Source organism: Sciurus carolinensis, chromosome 2 (assembly GCF_902686445.1).
Source record: "Sciurus carolinensis chromosome 2, mSciCar1.2, whole genome shotgun sequence".
NCBI lineage: Eukaryota > Metazoa > Chordata > Mammalia > Rodentia > Sciuridae > Sciurus > Sciurus carolinensis.
Window position 1 is genome coordinate 118,115,736 of NC_062214.1, and position 26,017 is coordinate 118,141,752.

The following is a 26,017-nucleotide window of genomic DNA, read 5'->3' on the forward strand; positions in this document are numbered from 1 at the left end:
TCAGGGAGAATATACAAAAGAATGCCAGTGGAGAACAACTCACTAATTCAAAACATTTATCTTCGTAGGGTCTGACAGATTTTCCTTGGTCACCATGAGCAAGGACTTTCCTTTGTAAGGTGTGGCACAGCTCTGTCAGTTTCTATCAATGTTTTAATTCTCTCTGGTGCTGCTGAATTAACCCAACCATATGTTGGCCACAACCCCTGGTTCTCCAAGAGATTGCAAAGAAAGGCCTTAGTCTATCATATAGCATCTCTTCCCTGCCCCCATTGTTGATGAAGAACCTCAGTAGTCTGGGCTGGATACTTTAGCAGTGCAGAGGAAGGAAACTCAAAATGAAAACTCAGTGACGTGAATTTGGGTGGTTGAACAGAGGCAGTATTCGACATGTTTTCTGGTCAATCTCACCATATTCTGAGTGATGGATTGGGTTCAAGTAGGAAGACTGTCCTAAAGGTTTCCTTGAGTCTATTAGAGCTAACTCATGCCTTGGGTAAAGTCTAAGTGACTTCAACTGAAGAAGGTTTGGGGATTCAATAAACTTCCACAGTTCAGTGAGTCTTTTGATTTTATTCTTCTCCCATATTTAAAATCCTTCCTGATAAGGTTGGCACTGTTGAAGAAGATAGAGCCTAAGAGGTGATATGTCTTTCTGTGACCATACTCAAGTGGTGCTTATTACTAAGTGAGCATCTTTAATTCCTGTGGCCACTGACTCATAGTGCTAAATTCCTGTCTAATGAATGTATTTTTTTTTACTGTGTGTGATGAGTACCACATGACCCCTTACAGATTTCAATATCTGGTGGATGTACATAAATAGTGTGAGGCAGTTGGGGGACTGAATCTAGTTCTCTTTGGAGAGATAAGAGGACTTTCTCCATCTTGGAGAAAAAAATGTTTGCACTATTTATTTCCACCAAGGTTTTCTACAGCTACAGCTGAAAATATTATGAATATCTGCCCATGTAGTCCCGCCAAATTTTTAAAATCTAGAACTTAGTTTATAACAATAGACAGATTTTTCTCAAAGAAAAATGCTATGTAGGAGACTAAAATAAAAACTGCATGTCCACATTGGAATTTGGATTCAGCTTCAGACTGGGACAAGACATAGGGAAAAAAATTCAAAACATTGAGAAGCTCGGCTTTGCCCTTGCCATTAGTTGTCATGAGTTTTATGTCCACCTCCAATCTCAAGTCATAAGCCTCTAGAATAGTGTGGTCAAGGCCAGGACCTGGCATGCTAGAGGTCCTAAGAAGGTAAAGTGATGCAGATGACGGTGTTCTGTGGAGACAGTTCTTCCTGTTAGCATTCACCATCTCTGTTCTCTGTCAGCCTTCAGTCCCACGTTGGCATTTCCTCTGCCATTGTGGGTGCCTCATCTTTCTTTCCTGAAGCTTCTGCTTCCAATGTGTATAATTCAAAGGCCAAGAGAGACACATGCTTCCATCCCTCTGCCGTTGGCTACCACTGCCTTGGTAATAAAAGCCTCATAGGGTTTCTCAATTCTGTGGCAGCAACCACATCACCATCCAAACAGGGAAGAGAGATTAAGTGAAAGAGCTGTGGAGGCTAAGGAGCACACGGGAGGTGTGATGCTGTTCTGCGTGCCTCCTGCTAAAGTAAACCAAGTTCCAAAATAAACTGTGAACATTAGCTTGAAACTAGACTTCCTTTTTTATTTTTTAATTTGTTTGAATTAGCTATACATGACAATAGAATGCATTATGATACATGTACACAAATGGAGCACTACTTCTCATTCCTCTGGCTGCACATGGTGCAGAGTGACACCGTTAGTATAATCATACATGTATATAGGGTAATAGGGCTTGTCTCATTCCACCATTCTTCACATTGCCACATCTGCTCCCCTCCCTTCACTTTCCTCTGCCTAATACAAAGTTCCTCCATTCTTCCCTACCCACCCACCCTCCATTATGGATCAGCATCTGCTTATCAGAGAAAACATTTAGCCTTTGGTTTTTGGGGTTTGACTTATTCTCCAGCTCCATCCATTTACCAGCAAATGTCATCATTTCATTTTTCTTTAAGGCTGAGTAATATTTCATGTGTATATATACCACATTTTCTTTATCCATTCATCTGTTGAAGGGTACCTAGGTTGGTTGCATAGTTTAGCTATTGTGAATTGAGTTGCTATAAATATTGATGTGACTCTGTCACTGTAATATGCTGATTTTAAGTTTCTTGGGTAACCAAGGAGTGGGATAACTGGGTCAAATGGCGGTTCCATTTCAAGTTTTCTGAGCAATCTCCATATTGCTCCAGAGTGGTTGCACCAATTTGCAGTTCCACCAGCAACATATGAGTGTACCTTTTCCCCCACATCCTTGCCAACATTTATTGTTACTTGTATTCTTGATAATTGCCAGTCTGAGTGGAGTGAGATGAAATCTTAGAGTAGTTTTGATTTGCCTTTCTCTAATTACTAAAGATGTTGAACGTTTTTTCATATATTTGTTGATCGATTGAATTTCTTCTGTGAAGTCTCTTTTCCATTATTTAGCCCATTTATTGATTGAGTTATTTGTTTTTTGGTGTAAAGTTTTTTGAATTCTTTATATATCCTAGAGAACAGTGCTCTGAGGTACATGTGGTAAAGATTTTCTCCAATTCTATAGGTTCACTCTCCATGTTATTCATTGTCTCCTTTGCTTAGAAGATTTTTAGTTTGAATCCATCCCATTTATTGATTCTTGATTTTACTTCTTGTGCTTTACATCTTGTTAAGGATGTCAGACACTAAGCTGACATGATAAAGATTTGAGCTTACTTTTTCTTCTATTAGGCACAGGGTCTCTGTTCTAGTGCCTAAGTCTTTGATCCACTTTGAGTTGACTTTTGTGCAGGGTGAGAGATAAAGGTTTAATTTCATTGTGCTGCATATGGATTTCCAGTTTTCCCACCACCATTTGTTGAAGAGGCTATCTTTTCTCCAATGAATGTTTTTGGCACCTTTGTCTAGTTCATGAGATAACTATTTATGTGGGTTTGTCTCTGTGTCCCCTATTCTGTACCATTGGTCTACATGTCTGCTTTTGGTGCCAATACCATGATTTTTTGTTACTATGACTCTGTAGTATAGTTTGAGGTCTAGTATTGTGATGCCTCCTGCTTTAGTCTTCTTGCTAAGAATTGCTTTGGCTATTCTGGGTTTCTTATTTTTCCAAATGAATTTCATGATTGCTTTTTCTAGTTCTATGAAGAATATCATTGATATTTTAATAGGAATTGCATTAAATCTGTATAGTACTTTTGGTAGTATGGTCATTTTGACAATATTAATTCTGCCCATCCAAGAACATGGAAAATCTTTCCATCTTCTAAGGTGTTCTTTAATTTATTTCTTTAGAGTTCTGTAGTTTTCAATGTAGAGGTCTTTTACCTCTTTTGTTAGATTGATTCCCAAGAATTTTTTTGGGGGGGAGGAATCTTGTGAATGGGGTAATTTTCCTAATTTCTCTTTCAGTGGATTCATCACTGATGTATAGAAATGCATTTGATTTATAGGTATTGATTTTACGTCCTGCTACTTTGCTGAATTTATTTATTCTAGAAGTATTCTGGTGGAATTTTTTGAATCCTCTAAATATAGAATCATGTCGTCAGCAAATAGTGAATAGTTTGAATTCTTCTTTTCCTATTCATATCCTTTTAATTCCGTTCATCTGTCTAATTGCTCTGACTACAGTTTCCAGGACTATGTTGAATACAAGTGGTGATAGAGGGAATCCCTGTCTTATTACAGTTTTTAGAGGGAAGACCTTCAATTTTTCTCTATTTAGAATTACATGTGCCTTGGGCTTAGCATAGATAATTTTTACAATGTTGAGGTATGTTCCTACTATCCCTAATCTAGTATTTTGATCATGAATTGGTGCTGTATTTTGTCAAATGCTTTTTCTGCATCTACAAAATAATCATATGGTTCTTGTCTTTAAGTGTTTTGATGTGATATATTAAGTTTATTGATTTCTGTAAGTTGAACCTACCTTGTATCCCTGGGATGAACCCCACTTGATCGTGGTGTACTACCTTTTAAATATGTTTTTGTATGCATTTTGCCAGAATTTTATTGAGAATGTTTGTGTCTGTGTTCATAAGGGATGTTTGTCTGCAGTTTTCTTTCTTTGATATGTTTTTGTCTGGTTTTGGTTTCAGGGTGATACTGGCCTCATAGAATGAATTTCAAAGGGTTCCCTCCTTTCCTATTTCATGGAATAATTTGAGCAGTATTGGTGTTAATTCTTCTTTGAAGATCTAATAGAAGTTGTCTGAGAATCAATCTAGTCCTGGGCTTTTCTTGGTTGGTAGGCTTTTGATGGCATCTCCTATTTCATTACTTGAAATTGATCTGTTTAAATTTTCTGTGTCTTCCTGAATCCATTTGGGTAGATCACATATCTCTAGAAATTTGTCAATGTCTTCAAGATTTTCTATTTTATTGGAGTATGAATTTTTAAAATAGTTTCTAATTGTCTAATGTCCGTTGTCATATTTCCTTTTTCACAAATTTTAGTAATTTGAGTTTTTTCTCTTTGTTAGGTTGGCTAATGGTTTATCAATTTTATTTGTTTTTTTCAAAGAACAAACTTTTCATTTTGTCAGTTTTTTGAATTGTTTCTTTTGTTTTGATTTCAGTTCTGATTTTAATTATTTCCTGTCCTCTACAAATTTTGGTGTTGATCTGTTGTTCTTTTTCTAGGGATTTGAGATGTAATGTTAGGTCATTTATTCATTGATTTTCTATTATTTTAATGAATAAGCTCAATGCAATGAACTTTCCTCTTAGCACTGCCTTCATAGGGTCCCAGAAATTTTGATATAACAGTCTTTTTACTTACCTCTAAGTATTTTTTTAAATTTCCTCCCTGATTTCTTCTGCTATCCATGTATCATTCAATAGTGTGTTATTTCATGTCCAGGTGTTGGGGTAGCTCCTATTTTTTATTTTATCATTGATTTCTGGGGTTCATTCCATTATGATCTGATAGAATGCAGGGTAGTATTTTTATTTTTTTGTATTTGCTAGGAGTTGCTTTGTGGCATAATATATGGTTTATTTTAGAGAAGGATCCATGTGCTGATGAGAAGAAAGTGTTGTTCTCTCATTGATGGATGAAATACTTTATATATGTTCATTAAGTCTAAATTATTGATTGTGTTATTTAGTTCTATAGTGTCTTTGCTTAGTTTTTGTTTGGAAGATCTATCCAGTGGTGAGAGAGGTGTGTTAAAGTCAACTAGTATTATTGTGTTATGATCTGTTGGATTCTTGAAATTTAGAAGGGTTTGTTTGATATACATGGATGTGCCATTGCTTGGGTCATAAATATTTATGATATGTCTTGTTGATTTATGATTCCCTTAAGTAGTACGAAATGTCCTTTTTTATCCCTTCTGACTAACTCTGGCTTGAAGTTCACTTTATCTGATATAAGGATGGAAACCCCTGCTTGTTTATGCAGTCCATGTGAGTGATATGTTTTTTTTTCCCAACCATTCACCTTCAGTCTATGGATGTCTTTTCCTGGGAGGTGAGTCTCTTGAAGACAGCATATTGTTGGGTTTTTGTTTTTTTGGTTTTTTTTAATCCAATCTGCCAGTCTGTGTCTTTTGGTTGATAAGTTTAGGCCATTAACATTCAGGATTATTATTTAGATATGATTTGTATTCCCGGTCATTTTAGTTTATTTTTGCTTTTTTTCTTGACTTAGTTTCTCCCTTTGCTGGTTTTAATTTTTTTTTTCACTTCTTCCTCACGAAATATTTTGCTGAGAATATTCTATACTGCAGGTTTTCTAGCTGTGAATTCTTTTAACTTTTGTTTATCATGGAATGTTTTTATTTCTTCTTCAAATTTGAAGTGTAGTTTTGATGGATATGAAATTCTCAGTTGGCATCCATTTTCTTTCAGAGTTTGATATTTATTATTCCAGGACCTCCTAGAGTTGAGGGTCTGGGTTGAAAAATTAGCTGAGATCCTAATTGGTGTCCCTCTATACATAATTTCATATTTTTCTCTCCAAGTCTTTCAAATTCTATCCTTGTTCTGTATGTTAGTCATTCTCATGACAATGTACCTTGGTGTGGGTCTGCTGTAATTTTGTACATTTGGGATCCTGTAAGCCTCTTGTAGTTGATTTTTCATTTCATTCTTTAAATTTGGGAATTTTTCTGATATTACATCATTGAAAAGATTGTACATTCCTTTGGTTTGTGTCTCTGTTCTTCATCTATCCCAATAAATCTTAAATTGGGTCTTTTCATGTTATCTCATAATTCTTATAAGTTCTGCTCATGGTTTCTTACCATCTTATCTGTGTGGTCAACTTTATATTCAAGAGTATATATTTTGTCTTCATTGTCTGAGGTTCTGTCTTCTATGTGGTCTAGTCTGTTGGTGATACTTTCCATTGAATTTTTAATTTGGTTTATTGTTTCCTTCATTTTGAGGATTTCTGCTTGATTCCTTTTTAAAATCTCTACCTCTTTATTTAAGAGATCTTTCACTTCCTGTATTTTCTCTATGATACCATCCTTTATTTTGAAGATCAGTTTAACTATGTACCTTCTAAACTCCTCTGACATTTCTTCTACTGAGTTGTCTATGGATTCTATTGTTGGAACACCTTGTTTTCTTTGGGGCACTTTATTCCCTTGTTTTTTCATGCTGTTTGCATGTCTTCCCATCTGGCGGTATGGATCTGAGTCAGTACAGTTTCTACCCTGTGGTCTTGGTGTGTCTCTGAAGACTCCAGTACCTCACCATTTCCTGGTGCTCAGGAGCCAGGTCCGATCCCTAGGAATCTTCAGCACCTGCACAGCAGAGCAACCCAGGACTCTGAAGCATGAGACTGAAGCCTAGAGCTGAACTCCTTCCCCCTTTCCTCTTAGCTTTTACTCCATCTCTCCCTGTGTCTACTCCACCTTGCTTTAATTCCATCATCCTGCACTCCACCTTTCTCCCTTGGTGGATGCTAAGAGCTCTAACTTTTTCCTGGGACACTGATCATGATTTTTATCTGGCATTCTGCCTTTACTCTCTCCTGGTCTCTGCTCTCTTTCTAGTATGCAAGTTCCTCATAATACCATCTTCCCACTTTCTCATCATAGTGCCCATTGAAAGTTAGAATGTATGGGATTCCAGGTCCCTGTCAAGCATCCATAGAGTTGCTTCTAGTATCTGTGCTTCTCATTAAGTTACAGTTTTATTTATGGCCCTATATTTTTAGAGCCGTGGGTATTAGTGCTAGTCATCAACATTGCTTGTTTTTCCAGGTGCAAGTGTTCCAAGTTTCCACCTATTGGCACCTTTGTTATTTAACATGCTGACCATGTACTGCCAGTCAGGGAGAAAAACTTGGCTCAGCTGAGAACCAAATCAACCATCAAACTGTCACTTATGCTTTCTCCCAGCAGGCATTTTGCAAGCCAGCTGCCCAGTGTTTTCTCTCTGATTCTTTGGCTGCCTTCTCTTCCTTTTTTCAAAGAACACAGACTTTACAGATCTAATTTCCACCAGGTTCTTTGGTAACATTCTTCTTGACTGTGCCAGACATGACCACTGTTTGGCAGAATATAGGTATCCAGGGCACCTCAGTGTTACTTTTTGTCATGGCCCTATCAGGTGAGATCATAAACACAGCAGTCATATGGATACCAAATAATTGGATTATTCACTTCAAAGAATGTTTGTTTTGATGAATTATTTAAAGAAGGATCTATTTAAAGAAGAGAATCACTGCTCTGAGAGGCCCAATTTTGTTTGATCCACTTATTCTGTCATATCTTTCAAACAAGTATCAGATATCTCCTGCTTCAGAATCACCTGATTTGTTCTTTCAAAGTCCCCAGCTGGAGAAGGGCACCAAGAATCTGAAATTTTAGCACTCATTCAAAAGATTCTTGGACCCACCATGTTTATGCATTAATACTTCCAGAACAACTACATATTTATGTTAGCTTTTGTGAGAAATCAGAGTATTTACAAAAGAGTAATTGATGTGGCTAATATCACTCTCACTTGAACTGATAAGCATTTCCCCAGGACAGGATAAATGTATGGTTCATCAGTTAAACAGCCAGTATATCTGGGCATTTGAGGAATGGCAAAGAAACAGTTATCACAGGTGGTTTTGTTTGTTTTAACCTCTTGATCATGTTGGAGTTGTGTTTCTCAGCATAGACTTTTGTAAAGGATATTTGCCCTGTAATTTGGATTTCCTGCTTCTAGGTGGCAGTGGCATCTCCCTTATATAAGAAGCATTTCAGCAAGTGCTTGTCTTAAGTAATGCTCCCTAGTACAGCTTTTTATTTTTTTAAGAATCAATGCTCTTCTGGAATTTGATAACCTTCCCCCTTTTCCTTGCCATGATCAACTTATTCCAACTCTTTCCTTCTGATTACTTCCTCTTGTGTTGACATAAACATGGTGCCAGCATGGCATCTGTACGCTGTAATTGCTCTGCCCATGACCGGGAGCACTTCTGCTTCCTAACTCACCTGGTGCTGCTGTGATGTTTTCCACAGGGGCCAGTTCTCCCAGAGCAGCTCACTCAGCCCTAGAATGAGGCATCTGGATTAGAATGGCTTCATGCTGACAGCACTGCATTTCTGTGGTTGACTCCTCAGCTATCAGAAGGGGTCTTCTTTACTTCATTTTGACATCTTCTGGTTTCTCTCCCCAAAAAAGATTTCTTTCAGCTTTAAATTTAAATTTTGTGCACCTTACAGTTTGCATATAACAGTTTCTGATGGTCAAAAGAAAACTTAAAACTCAACCGTTTTGAAAAGTTTCTACGTTGTTTTTTAAAGAAAGATCTTCTATCCTTTACCATAGCAAAATATTTTTTAAAAAATAGGTAAGGTTTTATTGATTTTAATTTTATTCCATAATAATAGCTCTTATCACTACTTGCAAAGTCTCTTTCCTCAGAATGTTTAAAATCTGGATATACACCTTGAAAATCTACAAATGCATGTCTATGATTGGAACTTATCGCATTAGGCTCGGAGCTGAATTGCATTTTAGAAGAGAATGTCTGAAAATTGATTTTAGAACTGTATGTAAATGGAATGATCTCATCCACTAGGAATCTAGATCTTATAAAGCTCTTGATCCCTCAAGTCCCAGTAACTTCATTTCATGGTCTTTACATTCCCAATGACTGTTCCAATGTAGAGAAGTCTTCTGAGATAGTCAAGAATCTAACATGAAGTCCTTCCTTAACTTCAGGTTCAATTACAAAAGGTGGGAAAGAGGCACCTAGTAAGATTAGAATTCTGCAAACTTGGAATAGGAATAGGAACTCTCCATTCAGGAATATTGATGCAGAATAGATCTGAAAGTTGGATTTGAAATTCAAGGTTTAAGTATTCTAACAAAACAGGGGCAGGATTATAATTCATAATAAAGTGTTACATATTTCATGAATAACCAGAAGAGAGGAGCTCAGAGACTCCAAAAACAAAATAATGAGATGAAAACATTAATTATCCTGATGTGATCAGTATATATTATATACATATATTGAATATATCACAGGATATATTGTATACATATATTGAAATAAGTACTATTATCACATGGTAAATTTATTTTTAAAAGTTGGAGATGAAACTGTTAACTCCTTTGACTTCATCACTTCATACTATAAACGTGTCCCAAATTATTACACTGTATTCCACAAATGTGTACAATTTAAAATAAGAAATAATCTTATAAAAAAAGATGAAATGTTTTTCCAAGAAATATGATTGGGGGGGGAAGTATTTCAACCTTTTTGAGTCTGTTTCCTCATGTATAACTAATCTCTTCTATGAAAGTGTTTGGGCAAGGGTTAAATGTGAATTATATTTATAAAGCATTTACTGCAGTACCTGGCATAGTTACATAGATTGGTACATAGATGTATTTGAAATGTATGTGTGTGAATATATACATGCATACATTCTAATTTCTGTACTGCCATGTATGTTTTATCGAATTCCTTACATCTCAGTTGACCTCTTTCTAATGTGGTTGTAAAACCATTAACTCTTTTGTAGAAATACAGTGACTAGGTGGCAGCTTCAGATTTAGACTTTTGCTATGTAACTTTCATTATAAATTATCAACTTTCCAGAGTTGACAAAGCTTTAAAAAGTACTGCATAAAAACTTAAATGCAGTTGGGTTGGTATGGGGTATGAAGGTTAGTTTGGTTAATGACTGGTTCTGCCTTTGAAGTATAAACACAATGCAAATAATTATGTATGATCAATAATTGATTGGGAGCTCATAATGAGCTCATGTCTGCTGTAGGTGGATGAGATAATGTCTGTAAAGTACTTGAAGTTCTTGAAATAAGAGCTACACATCCATTTCTGAATATTCTGATGCTATCCCAAGAAATGTTGGTCTCATTGAATTCCACACTGAACTACATCAGGCCTGTTTGGCCTGGAATATTTTCTAGAAGAAAAAAGGGACTTCTGCCTAGAAGAGTTTGGGAAGTCTCCTCATCCATGTCTTTGAGGGGGACTATGTGGAGCTATCTTAGGTTATGGTTATTAGTCCTGTTTGTGGCCATGTGATAAAATGGAACAAATACAGCACATGTAGATGCCAGACCACTGGGGACTGAGTCCAGCTCTGTCTGCTACAGTTCACATAGTGCCCCTGGAGAGAAAGATTCCTTTTGTCTACATTTTGAAACTAGAGCCATGAGAGTGAACACCACACATATTTGTTCCTGGACCAGATGGTCCCAAGCATGAATAAAGGGGATGGATTCGTCAATTTTCCATCATAACAAAATCCCTGAGGCTAAGCACTTTATAAAGAAGTTTGATTGCTCACAGTTTCAGAGGTTAGAAGTCCTAAATTGGGCACCACTTCAATTCAGCCTCTGGGGAGATCCTAATGGTGGAGGACTTCATAGCAGGAAGAGAGGGGAGATCATATGGTGAGATAGGAAACCAAAGAGTGGGGAGGGACCTGTCTTGATCTTTTATAACAACTTGTTTGTGTGTGAACTGAGGTTCCAAGATAACTATGTTAATCTCTTCCTAGGGCAGGGTCCTCAGTGACCTAAACCCCTTCCCACTAGGTTTCAGCTCTGGGAGGGTCCATCACCTCTCATATTCCCACCCTGGGGACCAAGTTTCCAACATATGAACGAACCCCTGGGGGACAAACCACAGCCAAACCATGGCAGGAGACATTTGAGACACTTTTCTTCTTAATACAATGCATAAGTTTTAAGGATTGCCCCTGAGTAGAGCCATCGTTTTGGTGGTTGTTAAAGGAACCCTGACTTTGTCCCCCTCCCTGTTCTGCTGTCTGATTATTTTTACCATCCTGTTAGTCATGCAGAAGCATGTTACTTTTAGTGTTCTGGTTTGTTTGCTTATCAAAATTTTGTCTTTAAAGTAATATAATGAACCATGGCAGAATTTTTTTAAAAAGTCTGTTGAACACTGAAGAGTATTAAAATAAAGATGGAAGATCCAAAATATTCCAACATTCTAGCTTAAAGTTTGATTGCTACACAATCAATACGCTCACTGTTCCTGTCCCTATTTGCATGGAACCCCAGAGGAGAGCATGAGGCCTGCTCCAGTGTGTGACATAGCTTCAGACCTGTCTCTGATTGGATGTGTCCATAACATCTGTTGCCTAAGAACATCCCAGTAACTATCTTGACTCTCCATAACTGGGTCCATGAATGTGAGAGTCACTTTTCCCAGCCCCAGCTCTCCTTGCTTAGTTCTAGTTTCTTTCACACAATGACTTCTTGTTCCCAGGTCATTGGCATTGGACATTATTTCAGTTTGCAAGCATGAACCCCTTGCAGTAGGGCTAATCCATAGATACCATCATCAGATACAGAAGTCTCCCCTTATCTTCCGGGAATATGTTCCAGAACTTCCAGTTACTTTCAGGAAGGCTAGTATAGAACTTTCTTATATTTTTCTTGTACACACCTACCTATGATAAAACTTAATTTATAAATTAGGCTCAGGGAGGATTAACAACAATAACTCATTATAGAAACATGCTAAAACAAAAGGTATTTAAAAATTATTAATTGTTTATTTCTAGAATTTTTCATTTAATATTTTGAGACCACTGATACCACAGGCAATGAAAATTGAGTAAAGTGAAACCACAGAGAAGGGGGCACTACTCTCATAGCATAATACCACAGTGACAGCATCTGTCTCGTGACTCAGTCCTGGGAATGGAGTGGGAGATACAGGCAGAAAGATCAGTAAGGGGAGTTATCCAGTACTTTCTCCTTCTTTTGCTTACCCTTTCCCTCATTCACAATACCTTTGTGCAAGTGATCTTTTCTTTGGAAAGTTGGGTAAAAAAGCAAAGGAAGGCAAGGATAGATAAGGCCCATAACTTAAAAATACTTCTCAATAAATGGAATTTTAAATGGAAAGGAAGAATTTATACAAGACAGAAAATGGAAAAAAATGACTCTCCCATTTTAATCACTCATTGAACAAAAATTTGAATTCTTACCAAGTACAGGAACAACTTCTTGCCCAAGTAAGAATATATCTTGTTCATCCCTTCAGACCAACCTCCTGCTTGGGTGACTTTCTTAATCATGATTTCCCTGAAAGGGTTCCTATGGAACTTTACATACTAAACCCCTCCATTTAGCATTCAATATCCTTGTTGGTGTCTATAAAACCTTAGGTAGAGGAGATATCTCTTCCAATCAGTAAAAAATATTCTGTGAGGATAGAAATCACATCTTACTTTTCTATGTTCCTATAGCAGCTAGTACTGTATTGAATGTATATATTAGCTAAGTAATTACTGGCTGCATGATGGACATGAGAAAGGAAGTAAAGTCATGGGTTGGAACACTTACTGTTTTATGTACCAGAGATACAAAAAGCAGAAGAGAGCACTAATTTTCCAAAGAACCCACAATCTCATGAAATGGACAGTTTGGTGCATCAAAAACTATGCAAACTAAAACAGACTGGTTTACAGTATAATAGAGGTAACAGTTCTCCTTCTTGTAACCAACTCTGCACTTGGTTTCTCTGAAGACTAGGGCCATGCTGAGTACCTATTGTGGGTGCTAAATAAAAGAATGTTAACTCTAGGAATGAGGCATTGAGTTCCCATGATCTTGGATGCAGCACATCTTAGAAAAATATGCTTTCATGTAGGCTATGGAGCACAGTGTACATGTAAACCTTCCCTCGTACTATTTTTTACATAGTGGGGTTAAATTAATACTAGTTCCTGGCTTACCCAGAGCCCTGGCATCTCAAGGTCTCCTGTAGGACACTTGAAAATGAAATGCATCTCTAGGCTAAGGATAGAGCTGGGAAGAGTGATGAGGAGCCGTTTCAGAACAGATGTCAACAAAGCCCTTTTCTTTGTGCTGAGAATCATTAAATACGGAAACCCCCCCCCCCTTCCAGGCAGAGTGACTGAGGCACTGGCTCCAGAGCACAGGGACAGTGAGTTGGCCTCCTGGGGGACTCTCCCAGATGCCACCAAATGGGCTTTGATGAACGAGTGGCCTTTTCTCATTCTTCGGGAGTGCGGAGGTAGGAGCTCAGGCTGCTTTGGAGTTTAATTAAGAATGGCACCTGGCATAGTAGGTCCAGTGGCTCTGGACTCCATTCATGTCACAAGTTGCTAGTTGGATATTGTTTTTCTCCAGATATTCCTGTTGCCCTGTTCCCTTCCTTGTCACTGCCCACACATTGTTCTCTGTGCTATTAGAGTGGCATGACCATATTCCCAAGTATAGAAAGTCCAGTCAGGGTCCATGTGCTAGAGGTGTAAAAACGAAACTGTTAGGAAATTGGAAAACGGTGCTCCCATTTGAGGTGTTTCCTCCCCATGTGTCCCGACCCGCGGGACATCAACGCAGGACAGCAAACCTAAGAGAGAAGGAATGAAGGGACAAGAGACACAGGGAGTGACAGCAAGACAGGAATTCTGATCAAGCTGCAAATTTTTATTGTTCTCAAGGATATTTATGCTGAGGGAATGAGGGGTATGATGAGACACAGGCTGGTTGGCTGTGTTTTTCTTTTGGGCTCCTGATAAGGTGCAAGTTCACGCTGGCGGGCCATAGGCAGAACTATCAGCCGGGAGTGGGGAGGGGGCGCGCTCCGGGAATCCGTCAGCCTTCAGCTGCAGGGTGCCTGAGTCAGCTGCAGGGTGTTTGCACAGGGGAGGCAACCGCAAAATGCTCCCTGGGCTGCTGCTTATCATAAAGGTCAGAACGTCCTCAGAATGAGAACTTCTTCTTGGTCCCTGACACCCATGCACACCATCCCCCTGTTTAAATGTACCCATTCTGTTCAGTAATGAAGTCATGACTACCTTGGGACTTTAAATACCTGGAGGGAAAGAGCAGGTGCAATTATAGCCTGCCATGTGCCTGTGTTATCTTTCAGTGGTTCTTTATCAAAATGGGAGGTGGCAGAAAAGAGAGCACCTGTCCCTTGTCCAAGCAACTAGACATAGGGAGAAAAGACTACTGACAACCATATAGTCTCAGAGAAAGGATCTCCAATGCTTAGCACTGAAGTTTTCTGACTTAAAGAGAATTGACTGAATTGGTTTATGGTAAATGTAGACACAAATGTTAAGATCATCCCCTTGATTAGCCCAAAAGCACCTTTAATGTACTAATCCTAACTGCAGTTATTCCTAAATGGATGAATCTCCAAATCACGTGTTATTATAAAGTGAAGGAGGAAGAAAGAATCAGACTCTGGCTTTTATGCTTCCTATTCTGGGTACATGAAATCCAGGCAGGCTAATCCAGGTTTTTTAGTAGAAAAACCTGTGTAAAATCTCTTGAGTTGGCCTCATATTTTGGGAGACTTAGGTTGGATAATGCTTATTTGCAGCATAAGGTTTAGGGATATGCTCCATCATATAATTGTATACTACTCCTAATGATGTTGTATGTACGCAAAAACACTTCCTGGGTGGGAGGCTGTGTCCCTATCACCAGCTGCTTGCTCACTCAAGTCCCATACAAATGAGTTAATTACCTGCTGCAAGAACAGACTTTGCAAACAAAGCAGAATACACACAAAACAAGACTGTGCACCTCCTTGTGTTACAGTCTCTTGTTGATTGAACTATTTGGATAAAGGGAATTGGGGGAATTTCCTTAATGTCAAAATTCTAGGGAGACTATTTTTAGGGCTCCTAACCAAAGAGACCATGAGTTAAACAGTACTTAAGTAGAAAAGTACTCACACTAGTCCTTAGTAGATAAGTACTTGAAAATGTAAGTTACCAGTAGCCTTTACAATAGGATTACCTTTTTGGCTTCATACTTTAATAAAGGGGTCTTAAAACTTTAATGAAGGAGTATTGCAGGCAGGTCCAGCAGGGGTACACCATGTTATTTTTAAGAACATTGAGGTTGGGAAGGTATGAAGAATGTACAAACACTTGAAAGTTAAAGGGAACTTAAAGATGGCAAATTCCATAATCTTTATTTTAAAAATGAAAAGCCTAGTCAGAAAAGTTATCTGAGTCTCAGTAGCAGGCTAGCTTTAGCTTTTAAATTGGAGCTCCCTGGAAACAGCTCTACCTGTCTTGAAGTGTTAGGAATAGCTGTCAGTGACTTCTGGCCACATTCCTTATTCCTGCTATTCTCTAGTGCCAACATTTCTGCCCATGATATAGTGTGCCAGATGATCATATGTTGTGTTCTCAGGAAAGGTGATATATTGTGAACAGTGAACTCCCAAGGAACAATGATTTGGGTTTTTTTTGTTTGGTTTTTTGTTGTTGTTGTTTGTATCTTTCTCATTATCAAGCATGGCATTTTACTTAGTATCATGCTTAAATATTTACTGATATACAGTGTTCTAGTCATGAAAAAAGTTTATAATATTTTATTAGCAGGAGCAGTGTTAAGTACATGAACTTTGGAGATAGGCTGCCTGGATGTTAATCTGACTATGCCAAATACACTATCTAGACATAAATTCTCTGTGCCTTTGTTTCCTTGTCATAAACTGGAATATCAAGAGTCCCTATCTTGCTGGGTGGTTATAAGGATCAAAGGAGTTAATTTTTGCAGAACATTTACAGCAGTACCTGGCACAGAGGAAGTGCTCACTCAGAGTTAACTGTTACTAGTCAGTGTTCAGAGAAGGTGTCTTTAACCATCATCGAGAAATGTTCCAGAACAGGCACAGCTGTCATGCCAGTAACTGATCACCGTCAACTGATTCTAGTACATTAGAGTGGTTGCTGTAGAGTCACCAGTGCTTATATGGACATTTACTTGTTCAGAGCTCTATTTATACAGCTCGTAACCCCCTGTACTACCACTTTTTATGCTATGCCATCCAGGTGTCCTCAACCAATAGGTGGATTCCCCATTTTGGCAATTGTGATCTAGAGTCACATTCTGATCCATATACTGCCCTCTTACAAACTATTGTGGATGAGATTGTAAGGACTTTCTTCCTTTGGTCCCACTCAGACATGCTTGTAGAGGAGCCTAGTCTCATGACCCTTCTTCAGGGCCTTGTGGGTATTCTCCCAAACACACCACCAGCCTTCGCTCAAGCTGGTCCTGACCACTTGGCCACTGTCTCCTTGAAACGTGGGGCTTTTCTTCTCATGTTATGGAATCTACTTAAAACCCGTTTTAACCTGAATAAGGGAAAGCCATCTTTTTTTTTTTTCAAAAAAATTAATTTGTTCCAATTAGTTATATGTGACAGTAGAATGCATTTTGACACATATATTTAGGAGTATAATTTCTCATTCTTCTGGTTGTACATGATGCAGAATTACACAGGTGGTATAATCATATATTTACATACAGTAATAATGTCCAATTCATTCCACCATGCCTCCTCCCCTCCCTTCACTCCCCTCTGCCTAATCCAGAGTTCCTTCATTCTTCCCTAACCCCTCACCCCACTGAGTGTGTGATAGCATCTACATGTTAGAGAAAACATATGGACTGGTTTTGGGGTATTGCCTTATTTCACTTAGCATGATATTCTCCAGCTCCATTTATTTACCTACAAATGCCATCATTTCATTTTTATTTAAGGCTGAGTAATATTCCATTGTGTACATATACCACATTTTATTTATCCATTCATCTGCTGAAGGACATCTAGATTGGTTCTATAGTTTAGCTATTGTGAGTTGAACTACTATAAACATTGATGTGGCTGCACACTGTATACTGATTTTAAGTCCTTTGGGTATAAACCAAGAAGTGGGATTACTGGATCAAATTGTAGTTCCATTCCAAGTTTTCTGAGGAATCTCCATACTGCTTTCCAGACTGGTTGCACCAATTTGCATTCCCACCAGAAATGTATGAGTAAACCTTTTTCGCCACATCCTTGCCAACATTTATTATTGTTGTATTCTTGATAATTGCCATTCTGACTGGAGTGAAATGAAATCTTAGAGTAGTTTTGATTTGCATTTCTCTAATTGCTAGAGAGTTTGAACATTTTTTTCATATATTTGTTGATTGATTGTATTTCTTCTGTGAATTTTCTGTTTGGTTCCTTAGCCCCTTTATTGATTGGGTTATATGTTTTTTTGAAGTTTTTTTTTTTTTTTAGTTATAGAATATAGTTAGAGAATAGTGCTCTGAGGTGCATGTGGTAAAGATTTCTCCCATTCTGTAGTCCCTTTCTTTATGTTATTAATTGTTTGCTTTGCCAAGAAGAAACTTTTTAGTTTGAATCCATCCCATTTATTGATTCTTGATTTTACTTCTTATGCTTTAAGAGTCTCGTTAAGGAAGTCAGTTCCTAAGCTTCATGGGGAAGATTTGGGCCTACTTTTTCTTCTATTAAGCACTGGGTTGCTGATCTAGTGCCTAAGTCTTTGATTCACTTTGAGTTTTATGCAGGGTGAGAGAGAGAGAGAGAGAGAGAGAGAGAGAGAGGTTTAATTCATTTTGCTACATATGGATTTCCAATTTTCACTTTTTGTTGAAGAGGCTATCTTTTCTCCAATTAATGTTTTTGGTGCCTTTTTCTAATTTGAGATCATTGTATTCACGTGGGTTTGTCTCTGTGTCTTCTATTCTGTGCCATTGGTCTACAAGTCTGTTTTGGTGCCAATACTATGCTGTTTTGTTTCTATGGCTCTGTAGTATAGTTTAAGGTCTGGTATTGTGATACCTCTTGCTTCAGTCTTCTTGCTAAGGATTGCTTTGAAAAGCTATCATTTTATATCCATTCAATTGTCATTTTGATTTGTAGGCTCTATGCTTTTGAGATATGATTGAGTGATCCCTGACTGATACGAATAGGTATCCTCACTCTGATTTTATTTCCACAGTATATTCCTCCAGATCTCTGCGTCTGCAATTTTGTGCTGGAACAGTCCCTCTCTGTCAGAGCCCTGCAGGAAATGCTTGCCAACACAGGTGAAAATGGCGGTGAAGGGGTGAGTACCTGAATTATGCCCTTGGTTGGGATTGGGACTCACCACAGTCTAAATACAGGTTAAACATTTCATTCCTCCAGTTTGGAGCTAGGAAACCTTAGGAAACTTTGAGATGATTCATATGAAGATAGTAAATCTTTGTCCCTGAGTTTAAATCCCTGAGTTTAAGTTCCTCATATTCAGTAACCCTAATCCTACTTCCTTAAGATTACCTGACTTCCCTCAGAAGATAGAAGAGCCACCAATAAGGATGCCTGAGCAGAACACAAGACTCTGAACCTACTCCCTCTCCTTCCCAGAATCCACCAAGGAATGTGGAGAAGCTGAGGGAGACTTGATTGAGGGTGCCTATGAGGAAGGGTTTTTTAATGGGATAATCTCCCTGGAGATTTATCACTGTTCTGATGGAGCAAAACTAGGCTACAAGAGTTCAAAGAGGATTTTCACTGCTTCCTAACAGTCAGTAAAATGGTCCTTAAGTGTTTGACTGAGAGACAGTGCTCCATATCTATCATTTCAGAAGATCTACTGGCAAGACTTTGGCCAGATATTTCAGAATAAGTTTTGATTCCTCTATTCCCTAATGACCCACATTTATTTGTATCTACTCATCAAATACTTTAATTCTACAGCCTGGATATCTCAAATCTCCTTCTTCCAACTACTATGCTCCACTCTCCCCACTTTCCCACACTCCATCCTCTATATTCTACAATATTGCAATAGCCCACTAATTGCTTTGATTCCTTCTGTACTGACCCCACCTCAGATTTTCACTCAGCAGTCAGGTTTGCAGTTCTAAAATGCAAAACCAATCATTACACTTCCCCTGTTAAAAATTCTTTGCCCATTACCTTGAGATAAAGTCCAAATTCCTTAAGACTACTTACTGTCCTTTATGGTTTGGTGAGTCCTGTTCACCTGTCTGCCCAATCTCTTACCACATCCCACCAAGCACTTCCAACCAGTGGAGTTCCTTTCACTGCCTCAAACATGCAGTTCTTTTTTGGCCTCTGATCCTGCTCATCAGCTATTTCCTTCACATGGAACAGCTTTCCTCCTCCTCTCTCTTTCCCCTTATGTAATCCTTCTGTATCCTTCAAGGAACCAGTTAAGGTATTAGATCAGCTGAGAAACCTCCACTGACCCGGTAAGTCTGTTGTGTGGGCAACACTAAGTACATCCTCTGTCAGTTCTTAACACTGCTCTGTAATTGCAAATCTTATTTTCTTTCTCCTCTTCTGGAGAGGACCCTGCCTGTGGGTAGGAACCATTTTCAGCTACCAAGTAACACAGTTTATCATTACTTGCCTCGCATGAACTCATAATAGAAATGTCTCCTTTGTGGTACAAGAGACAGTGACCACAGAATCAATTAAAGCAATGTTTATATTTTGGTCATTTTCCAGTTCTTAATGTGATCTTAGGCAAGTGTTCTAATCTCTTTGGACCACAGTGTTCTCACCTATAAAATTAAAATGTTTAATTAGATCTCTGGGATCCTAAACACCAAGGGTTTGTGGTTTTTCACTCTTTTGATTTAGAACAATGTGCTTTAGTCAGTCTCCTGAGAATAGCTTTTCTTTTTTACCTGGAGCATTAATACTGTGAGATTTTTGTTCATTTACTAGTGAGTTTACTTCACCCTTCCTGGCATTGACCTTAGCACTTCATGTTTACACACACCCTCAAATATTTTCAGTTTCGTTTTTTGTTGTTTACCCTTTATCCAAGACATCACATATGAGAATCTTTGATAAGGAAGATCTGATTGATGTTTAAATATTATCACTTTTGGTATCAAATAAGTTCTGGTAGACCCAACCTACTTATGACCTTAGCCTAGAAATTGTGAAGATAGATTCTATGCTTACTGGAAAATTATCCCTTGGATATTGTCTTATCCTATTTGGTTCAAAAATTGTATTTCAAAGGATTCCTTTTCTCTATCTTTTAGTTTGAGTGTTTCAGAGAGTTCTATAGATGAGAAAGCAAACAAAAGTTCTTGTTCTCCTTTGTTGCCAAAAATTTAAATAATAGTCTTAACTTGGCTTCTCTTAAGTAAGCAATAGCTCATTTCCCATATATAGGGAAGAGCAACTTAATGGAAATTGAACTCTTAACTTTAGAATATATGAATAAGACCTACCTTAATCTCCAGCCATGTTATAGTGGAAGTTTATTCAATATAGCTTTGTATTTCAAGGGCTTAGATAATTTACAAGGCTTAGATACCAATACACTAAATATTATTGAAAACTCATATCCAAAATAAATGTTCAATAAAAATTTTATTAAATATCCACTGGGTAATAATCACTGTAGTGTGTCAAACTCTGAAATTATCCATGTTACTGCCTCTTTGTGCAATTTTACCAAAGAGAGGAGAAATCTGCTAGTTATTTCCAATTCTGACATGTTTATTATCATTATTCACTGAGAGGGGAATGATACTCTCAAAATTATTATTATTTTACATTCCATTGGCAGCTCCACAAAGTAGTTACCAGACAAAAGCTTCAGGTACTAGAACCTCTTGGACTCCTCTCAGAATTCCATCTGGATTCTCCGTCTTTAGTATGAGAAGTGCTATTTTTATATAATCTCTTGTGTCTGATTGTTTGCTATCTAGAGTGACTACTGTGCATATTTACTATTAGTATTTAACTGGGTTTTTAAAAAATAATATTCAGCAGGGAAGAAAAAGTGAAAAAGAGGAAAGATAGAGAGGGAAGTGAGTTAACATGACAGACCATAATGATTCTCTGGAGAGCCCGAGGATGTGTGAGCGGAATGATGCCTCCTTTGCATACCATTCTGTTCTGTTTGGAAATAGCCATTTACTGCTTTTAAATAAGTATTACTTTCACTAATGATCATGACTGCCACCAAATGGGATGCTTTGAGGAGTGCAATATTTTTTACTTCTGGTCATAAATTAGCCCTTGTGTGGTGCGTCTGTTCACTGCTGTGTAGCAACGGAATGTTTTTAAAAATGACTTCAGTTGTTTATTCATTCACGGAAGTCTTTGCAAGGATTTATGATTCTGCAGCAATTTCCCTTGCTAACAAAGAAAACAAAGGTGCTCAACCAAATTTAACAGCAGAGAGTTTTGTGTTTTATTTTATTATTGAAATGTCCTTAACTCCAGTCAGGAACACATGGGAGCTGGCTTTATGTTGAAAGGAGAATAAATGAGGAGGAGGACCTAGGAACAAAGAGGATTTGGTGCTTCTCAGAGCCTGCCTACCTAAGCTCATCCTTGGATCACTTTACCTCTGGTCTAAGCCTGTCTTATTTTCTCCTGGGGTTGATTACCAGGGGATAGATGCTTGGCACTGTGGCCAATTTTATGACTGGTGTTGACAGGAGAATCCCTGCATATGAATATTAAAGTATTGTCACATTTTCAGTTGACTGGATCTATAGTACATGTATGGAAATGTCTGTTATGTTACCTTTTTCCTCTAAACTCTCATTCACTGTTCTTGTGGAAATAACTCTAAAGTTAGAGTAAGCAGCATTCGTGGTGGGAAAAGCTCTCCTTGGAGTCAGGCAGTTATTTTCAGTCTAGCCTATGGAAGACCAGGTGACCTGTGATGCAAGTTATCTCCCCTATCTTACCTCACCTCCTACATCTTCAAAATGCAAGCTGCTTCATAGAATTGGGTGAGAATTAAATGATATCTTTGCCTACAACTGCCTGTGAGTATGGGTTTCTCTCTTTCTCTCTGGTCTACTTCATCCTGTCACAAGATCCTTCAGGAATATTCAAACTGCCTTCAAGGAGAGAGGGTCCTGGTCTGCATGACCAGGTGCATATTAAACCTGGGGCTACATAACTCCCAATGGATTTTTTTTTTTTATTATAAAATTGTAAACAAATGGGATACATGTTGTTTCTCTGTCTGTACATGGCGTAAAGGCATACCATTTGTGTAATCATAAATCTACATAGGGTAATGTTGTTTGATTCATTCTGCCATTTTTTCCCTTCCCCCCCTCCCCTCCCACCCTTCCCCTCCATCTATACAGTCCTTCCTTCCTCCATTCCTGCCCCCCTCCCTAACCCAACTCCAACCCCAACACTAACCCTTCCCACCCCCCATTATGTGTCATCATCCACTTATTAGCGATATCATTCTTCCTTTGGTTTTTTGAGATTGGCTTATCTCACTTAGCATGATATTCTCCAGTTTCATCCATTTGCCTGCAAATGACATAATTTTATCGTTCTTTATGGCTGAGTAATATTCCATTGTATATATATACCACATTTTCTTTATCCATTCATCAATTGAAGGACATCTAGGTTGGTTCCACAATCTGGCTATTGTGAACTGAGCAGCTATGAACATTGATGTGGCTGTATCTCTGTAATATGCTGATTTTAAGTCCTTTGGGTATAGGCCAAGGAGTGGGATAGCTGGGTCAAATGGTGTTTCCATTCCAAGTTTTCTAAGGAATCTCCACACTGCTTTCCAGAGTGGCTGCACCAATTTGCAGCCCCACCAGCAATGTAAGAGTTCCCAATGGATTTTGACGTGAGCTAGTATAATACTTCCAGAAATGAAAGGCCTGATTAACACCATTTCTGATTATACTCCTTCTGATGAGGACTCTGGTTCTAAAAGTTGACTTCATCAATGTCAGACCTTTAAAACTGACATAAGAGATAAAATATACATATAAAATGAACTAGTGCTGTGGTTGCAATGTGAATGTTATATTTAATCTATATCCATACTTGACTTTAGGGGCTAAAATATCTGGTATGCTAATATACACTCAGTCTTCTAACCTTGATTGAAAAATGTGACCTGGAAAGATATTATTTCTACAAGAACCTTTATCATAAATGTCCTCACTGAGAGATTCTTCTTTATATCCCTGTATTAGTTGTATAATAGCCATTATCTCTAAAGCGAGTTTCAGATTCCTTTCATTTGTCCTTCTCTTTGGAGTGGGAAATGCTACACACAGCGCAGTTGCTAGAGAAATGCTCAGGTATGATGTGCACATTTGTCATGTATTCCTGCTTCCTGAGGATAACATACTGGTGCCTGTCAAGAGGCTGGGGTTGATACCTGCTATCATGTGAACTCAAAATGGCCAATGAAGCATAAACATACATTCATATTTTCATAAAGGTCCTTTAGGTACATGTCATGAGATAAACTGCAGTAAATTCTTACCTCACACCCAAGTTCAGGACATTTATCCATCTTGTGAAGTCACAGAAAATTGAGTGACAGGTGGGAACATCATTTAAAAAAAGAATCTGCCAAGGGTGCTTCTATCCTGATGATGCTCAACAATGAACAACAAATTAAAACAGATGTTGATGAAAGGAATTAGAAACCCTCTTGCTTGAACTCTGTCCAGACTTAGAGATCTTTCACAAACGTCCCTGGAAAGAGGAAGGCAACAGAATCTTTGCCTCTTTCTTTCTGGTGGGATAAAAATAACATTCGGACATTGTATGCTGCATGTTTGTTGTTTAATCTATGGCTTGTAGTCTATGCCAACTACAAACAAATTCTTGGTGAGATGCTCTTACGAGTAAAAACTCATCAAAACCTTCTCTTTAAAACTTGCTCTATTGGTGTTCACCTTATAGATTTACTCATGGGAGTACCCTGTTTTGGTGACAAATTGGGGAAACAGGTTTCGGTTTGATCCTAACATCGCCACCAACTGGAAATGTAACCCCAAGCACATCTCATACAGACTGTGGACTTTGGTTTCACCATCTCTAAAAAAGAACATCACTTAAGTGCACAAGTTCTTTGTCCTGGGCTGTGATGGTTGTAGCACACCGAGTTAGAATGGGAATGTGTCTCCACCTCACTTTCTCTGGTGCTCACAGGGTGTACTCCATCACTCAATGGCAGTGAAAATGTTGACCTGTTCATTTTAGCAATGGTGCTTGAGACCTCAGTTCCCACCTATTTAGGTAGAATGAGTCAATGTGTTTGTTATTTTCTGTTTTTCTGTGGACAAAGGAATATTCCATAGTCATCTGGGACAGCAGACCTACAGCACAAGGTGTTGGTTATATAATTTTACTTTTTTTTTTTGAGGCCTAATTCCTCTTTTCTTGTGGAAGAAAAGGTATTTTGTAGTCTTGATAGCATTTCTTTTCTCAAAGAGCCAGCCACTATTTTGGAGAAATCAAATATTATAAATGAAAGTCTTCCTAAAAACTAAGGTTTCAATGTTTTCTCCCCACAGAGCAAATTGTTATTAAATATATCTTTTCTCTCTGCCCTTTCCTTTCTTCTCCTTACTGTTTTATTCCAAGTTTTGCTATGATTTTAGGATTTTATGCTGATAAAATGGATTTTAATATTTCCTTGATAAGCTAATATTTAGGAATATGTGCAAATAACTCATATTTCATTTTTGGACTCGCCTTTTGATGACACAATTTTTAGTTAAAATATGTCATCTTGAAGATCTATCTTGGTGGTGAAAAAAATACCTTCTTTGACATAAAAAAGAAAAAAAGAAAGAAAACCCAATTAATTGATTAGAGTATTTCTAAGAAAAAGATGTTCCAACTTGCCTTATTTTGCTCTTATTTTCTAATATAATTCTGAAAATACACTGAAGTCAAATTTAGGCTAAAGCACATTGCTTGCTTATAGTTTCTTGATGACCTCAGCATTGTACTAAGAAAAAAGAAGTAAAGACCAACTTCTACCTCTAATGCCACTGCTAATTTCTAGCTATGTAAGATTTGCCAGGTAGGAAATCCACCTCCTTGACTGGCAATGTGTTCTTTCTCTATAGTAAACATCTGTAGATACCTCAAATAAGTTGAAAACTTTCAGCAAGACCTGTGCACACTAAAATATCCACTTACTGTTTTGTTTTTGATTTCGCTAGCTCAGTGACCTCTCGGAATGGGTATGTCTTTCACTCATTTAATCTACCTGTACTTTTGCATGGAAAACTGACTCCAGCTGTTTTTGTAGTGAGCCATGCCTTTCACTTGTGAGTGTTCAGGGCATTTCCATTCTTTGTGCCTCTGCAATTTTTGAAAAGACACTATTGCACCCCACATTGGATCTTGTGGAATTAGAGGTGGCTGCACACTTAGAAATTCCTTGCCAGGCAGCTTGTTTTGCCATCATTCAGCAATTAGGAGAATAGCTTGCCTGAGGACTCATTCTATTTTCCTTTAAGACTTTGAAAGTTGCTTTCAAAGTCTGTTTTACTTCTGGTGTGGTCTAGATGGCCTGTGGTTGTAGGTTTCCACTTGGTAAGAGGACAGAAGTGTGCAGCCTTGCCTTGCTCCAAGCTTCTTGATGCTTCAGACCCCAACCAGTACTATTATGCAACTCTAGCCCTGCTCTTCCGCAAGGCTGGAATTCATAATAAAAATGGAAAAAGCTAGTTTGATAGTTTTCGTTTCTCATGCAGTATCCCCAGAGTGAACCAGCAGAACAATCGAATGTTAATGTCCACAATTAAGAGCAAGCATGAAGGTTAACTAGCTTTTTACATTTCTTCATGTCCCCCTAGAAGCATTTTTAAAGGAGAGA

At 38.0% G+C, this 26,017-nt stretch overlaps 1 protein-coding gene across 1 annotated transcript in view; it reads left to right on the forward strand.

Moving 5' to 3' along the window:
• Nucleotides 1-26,017, forward strand: part of Ryr3 (ryanodine receptor 3) — a 369,815-nt gene that overhangs the window by 17,918 nt on the left and 325,880 nt on the right. Inside the window, exon 4 of the mRNA XM_047539293.1 lies at nucleotides 18,359-18,466. Within this exon, the coding sequence (XP_047395249.1) occupies nucleotides 18,359-18,466 (108 nt within the window). The remainder of the gene's footprint in view (nucleotides 1-18,358; nucleotides 18,467-26,017) is intronic.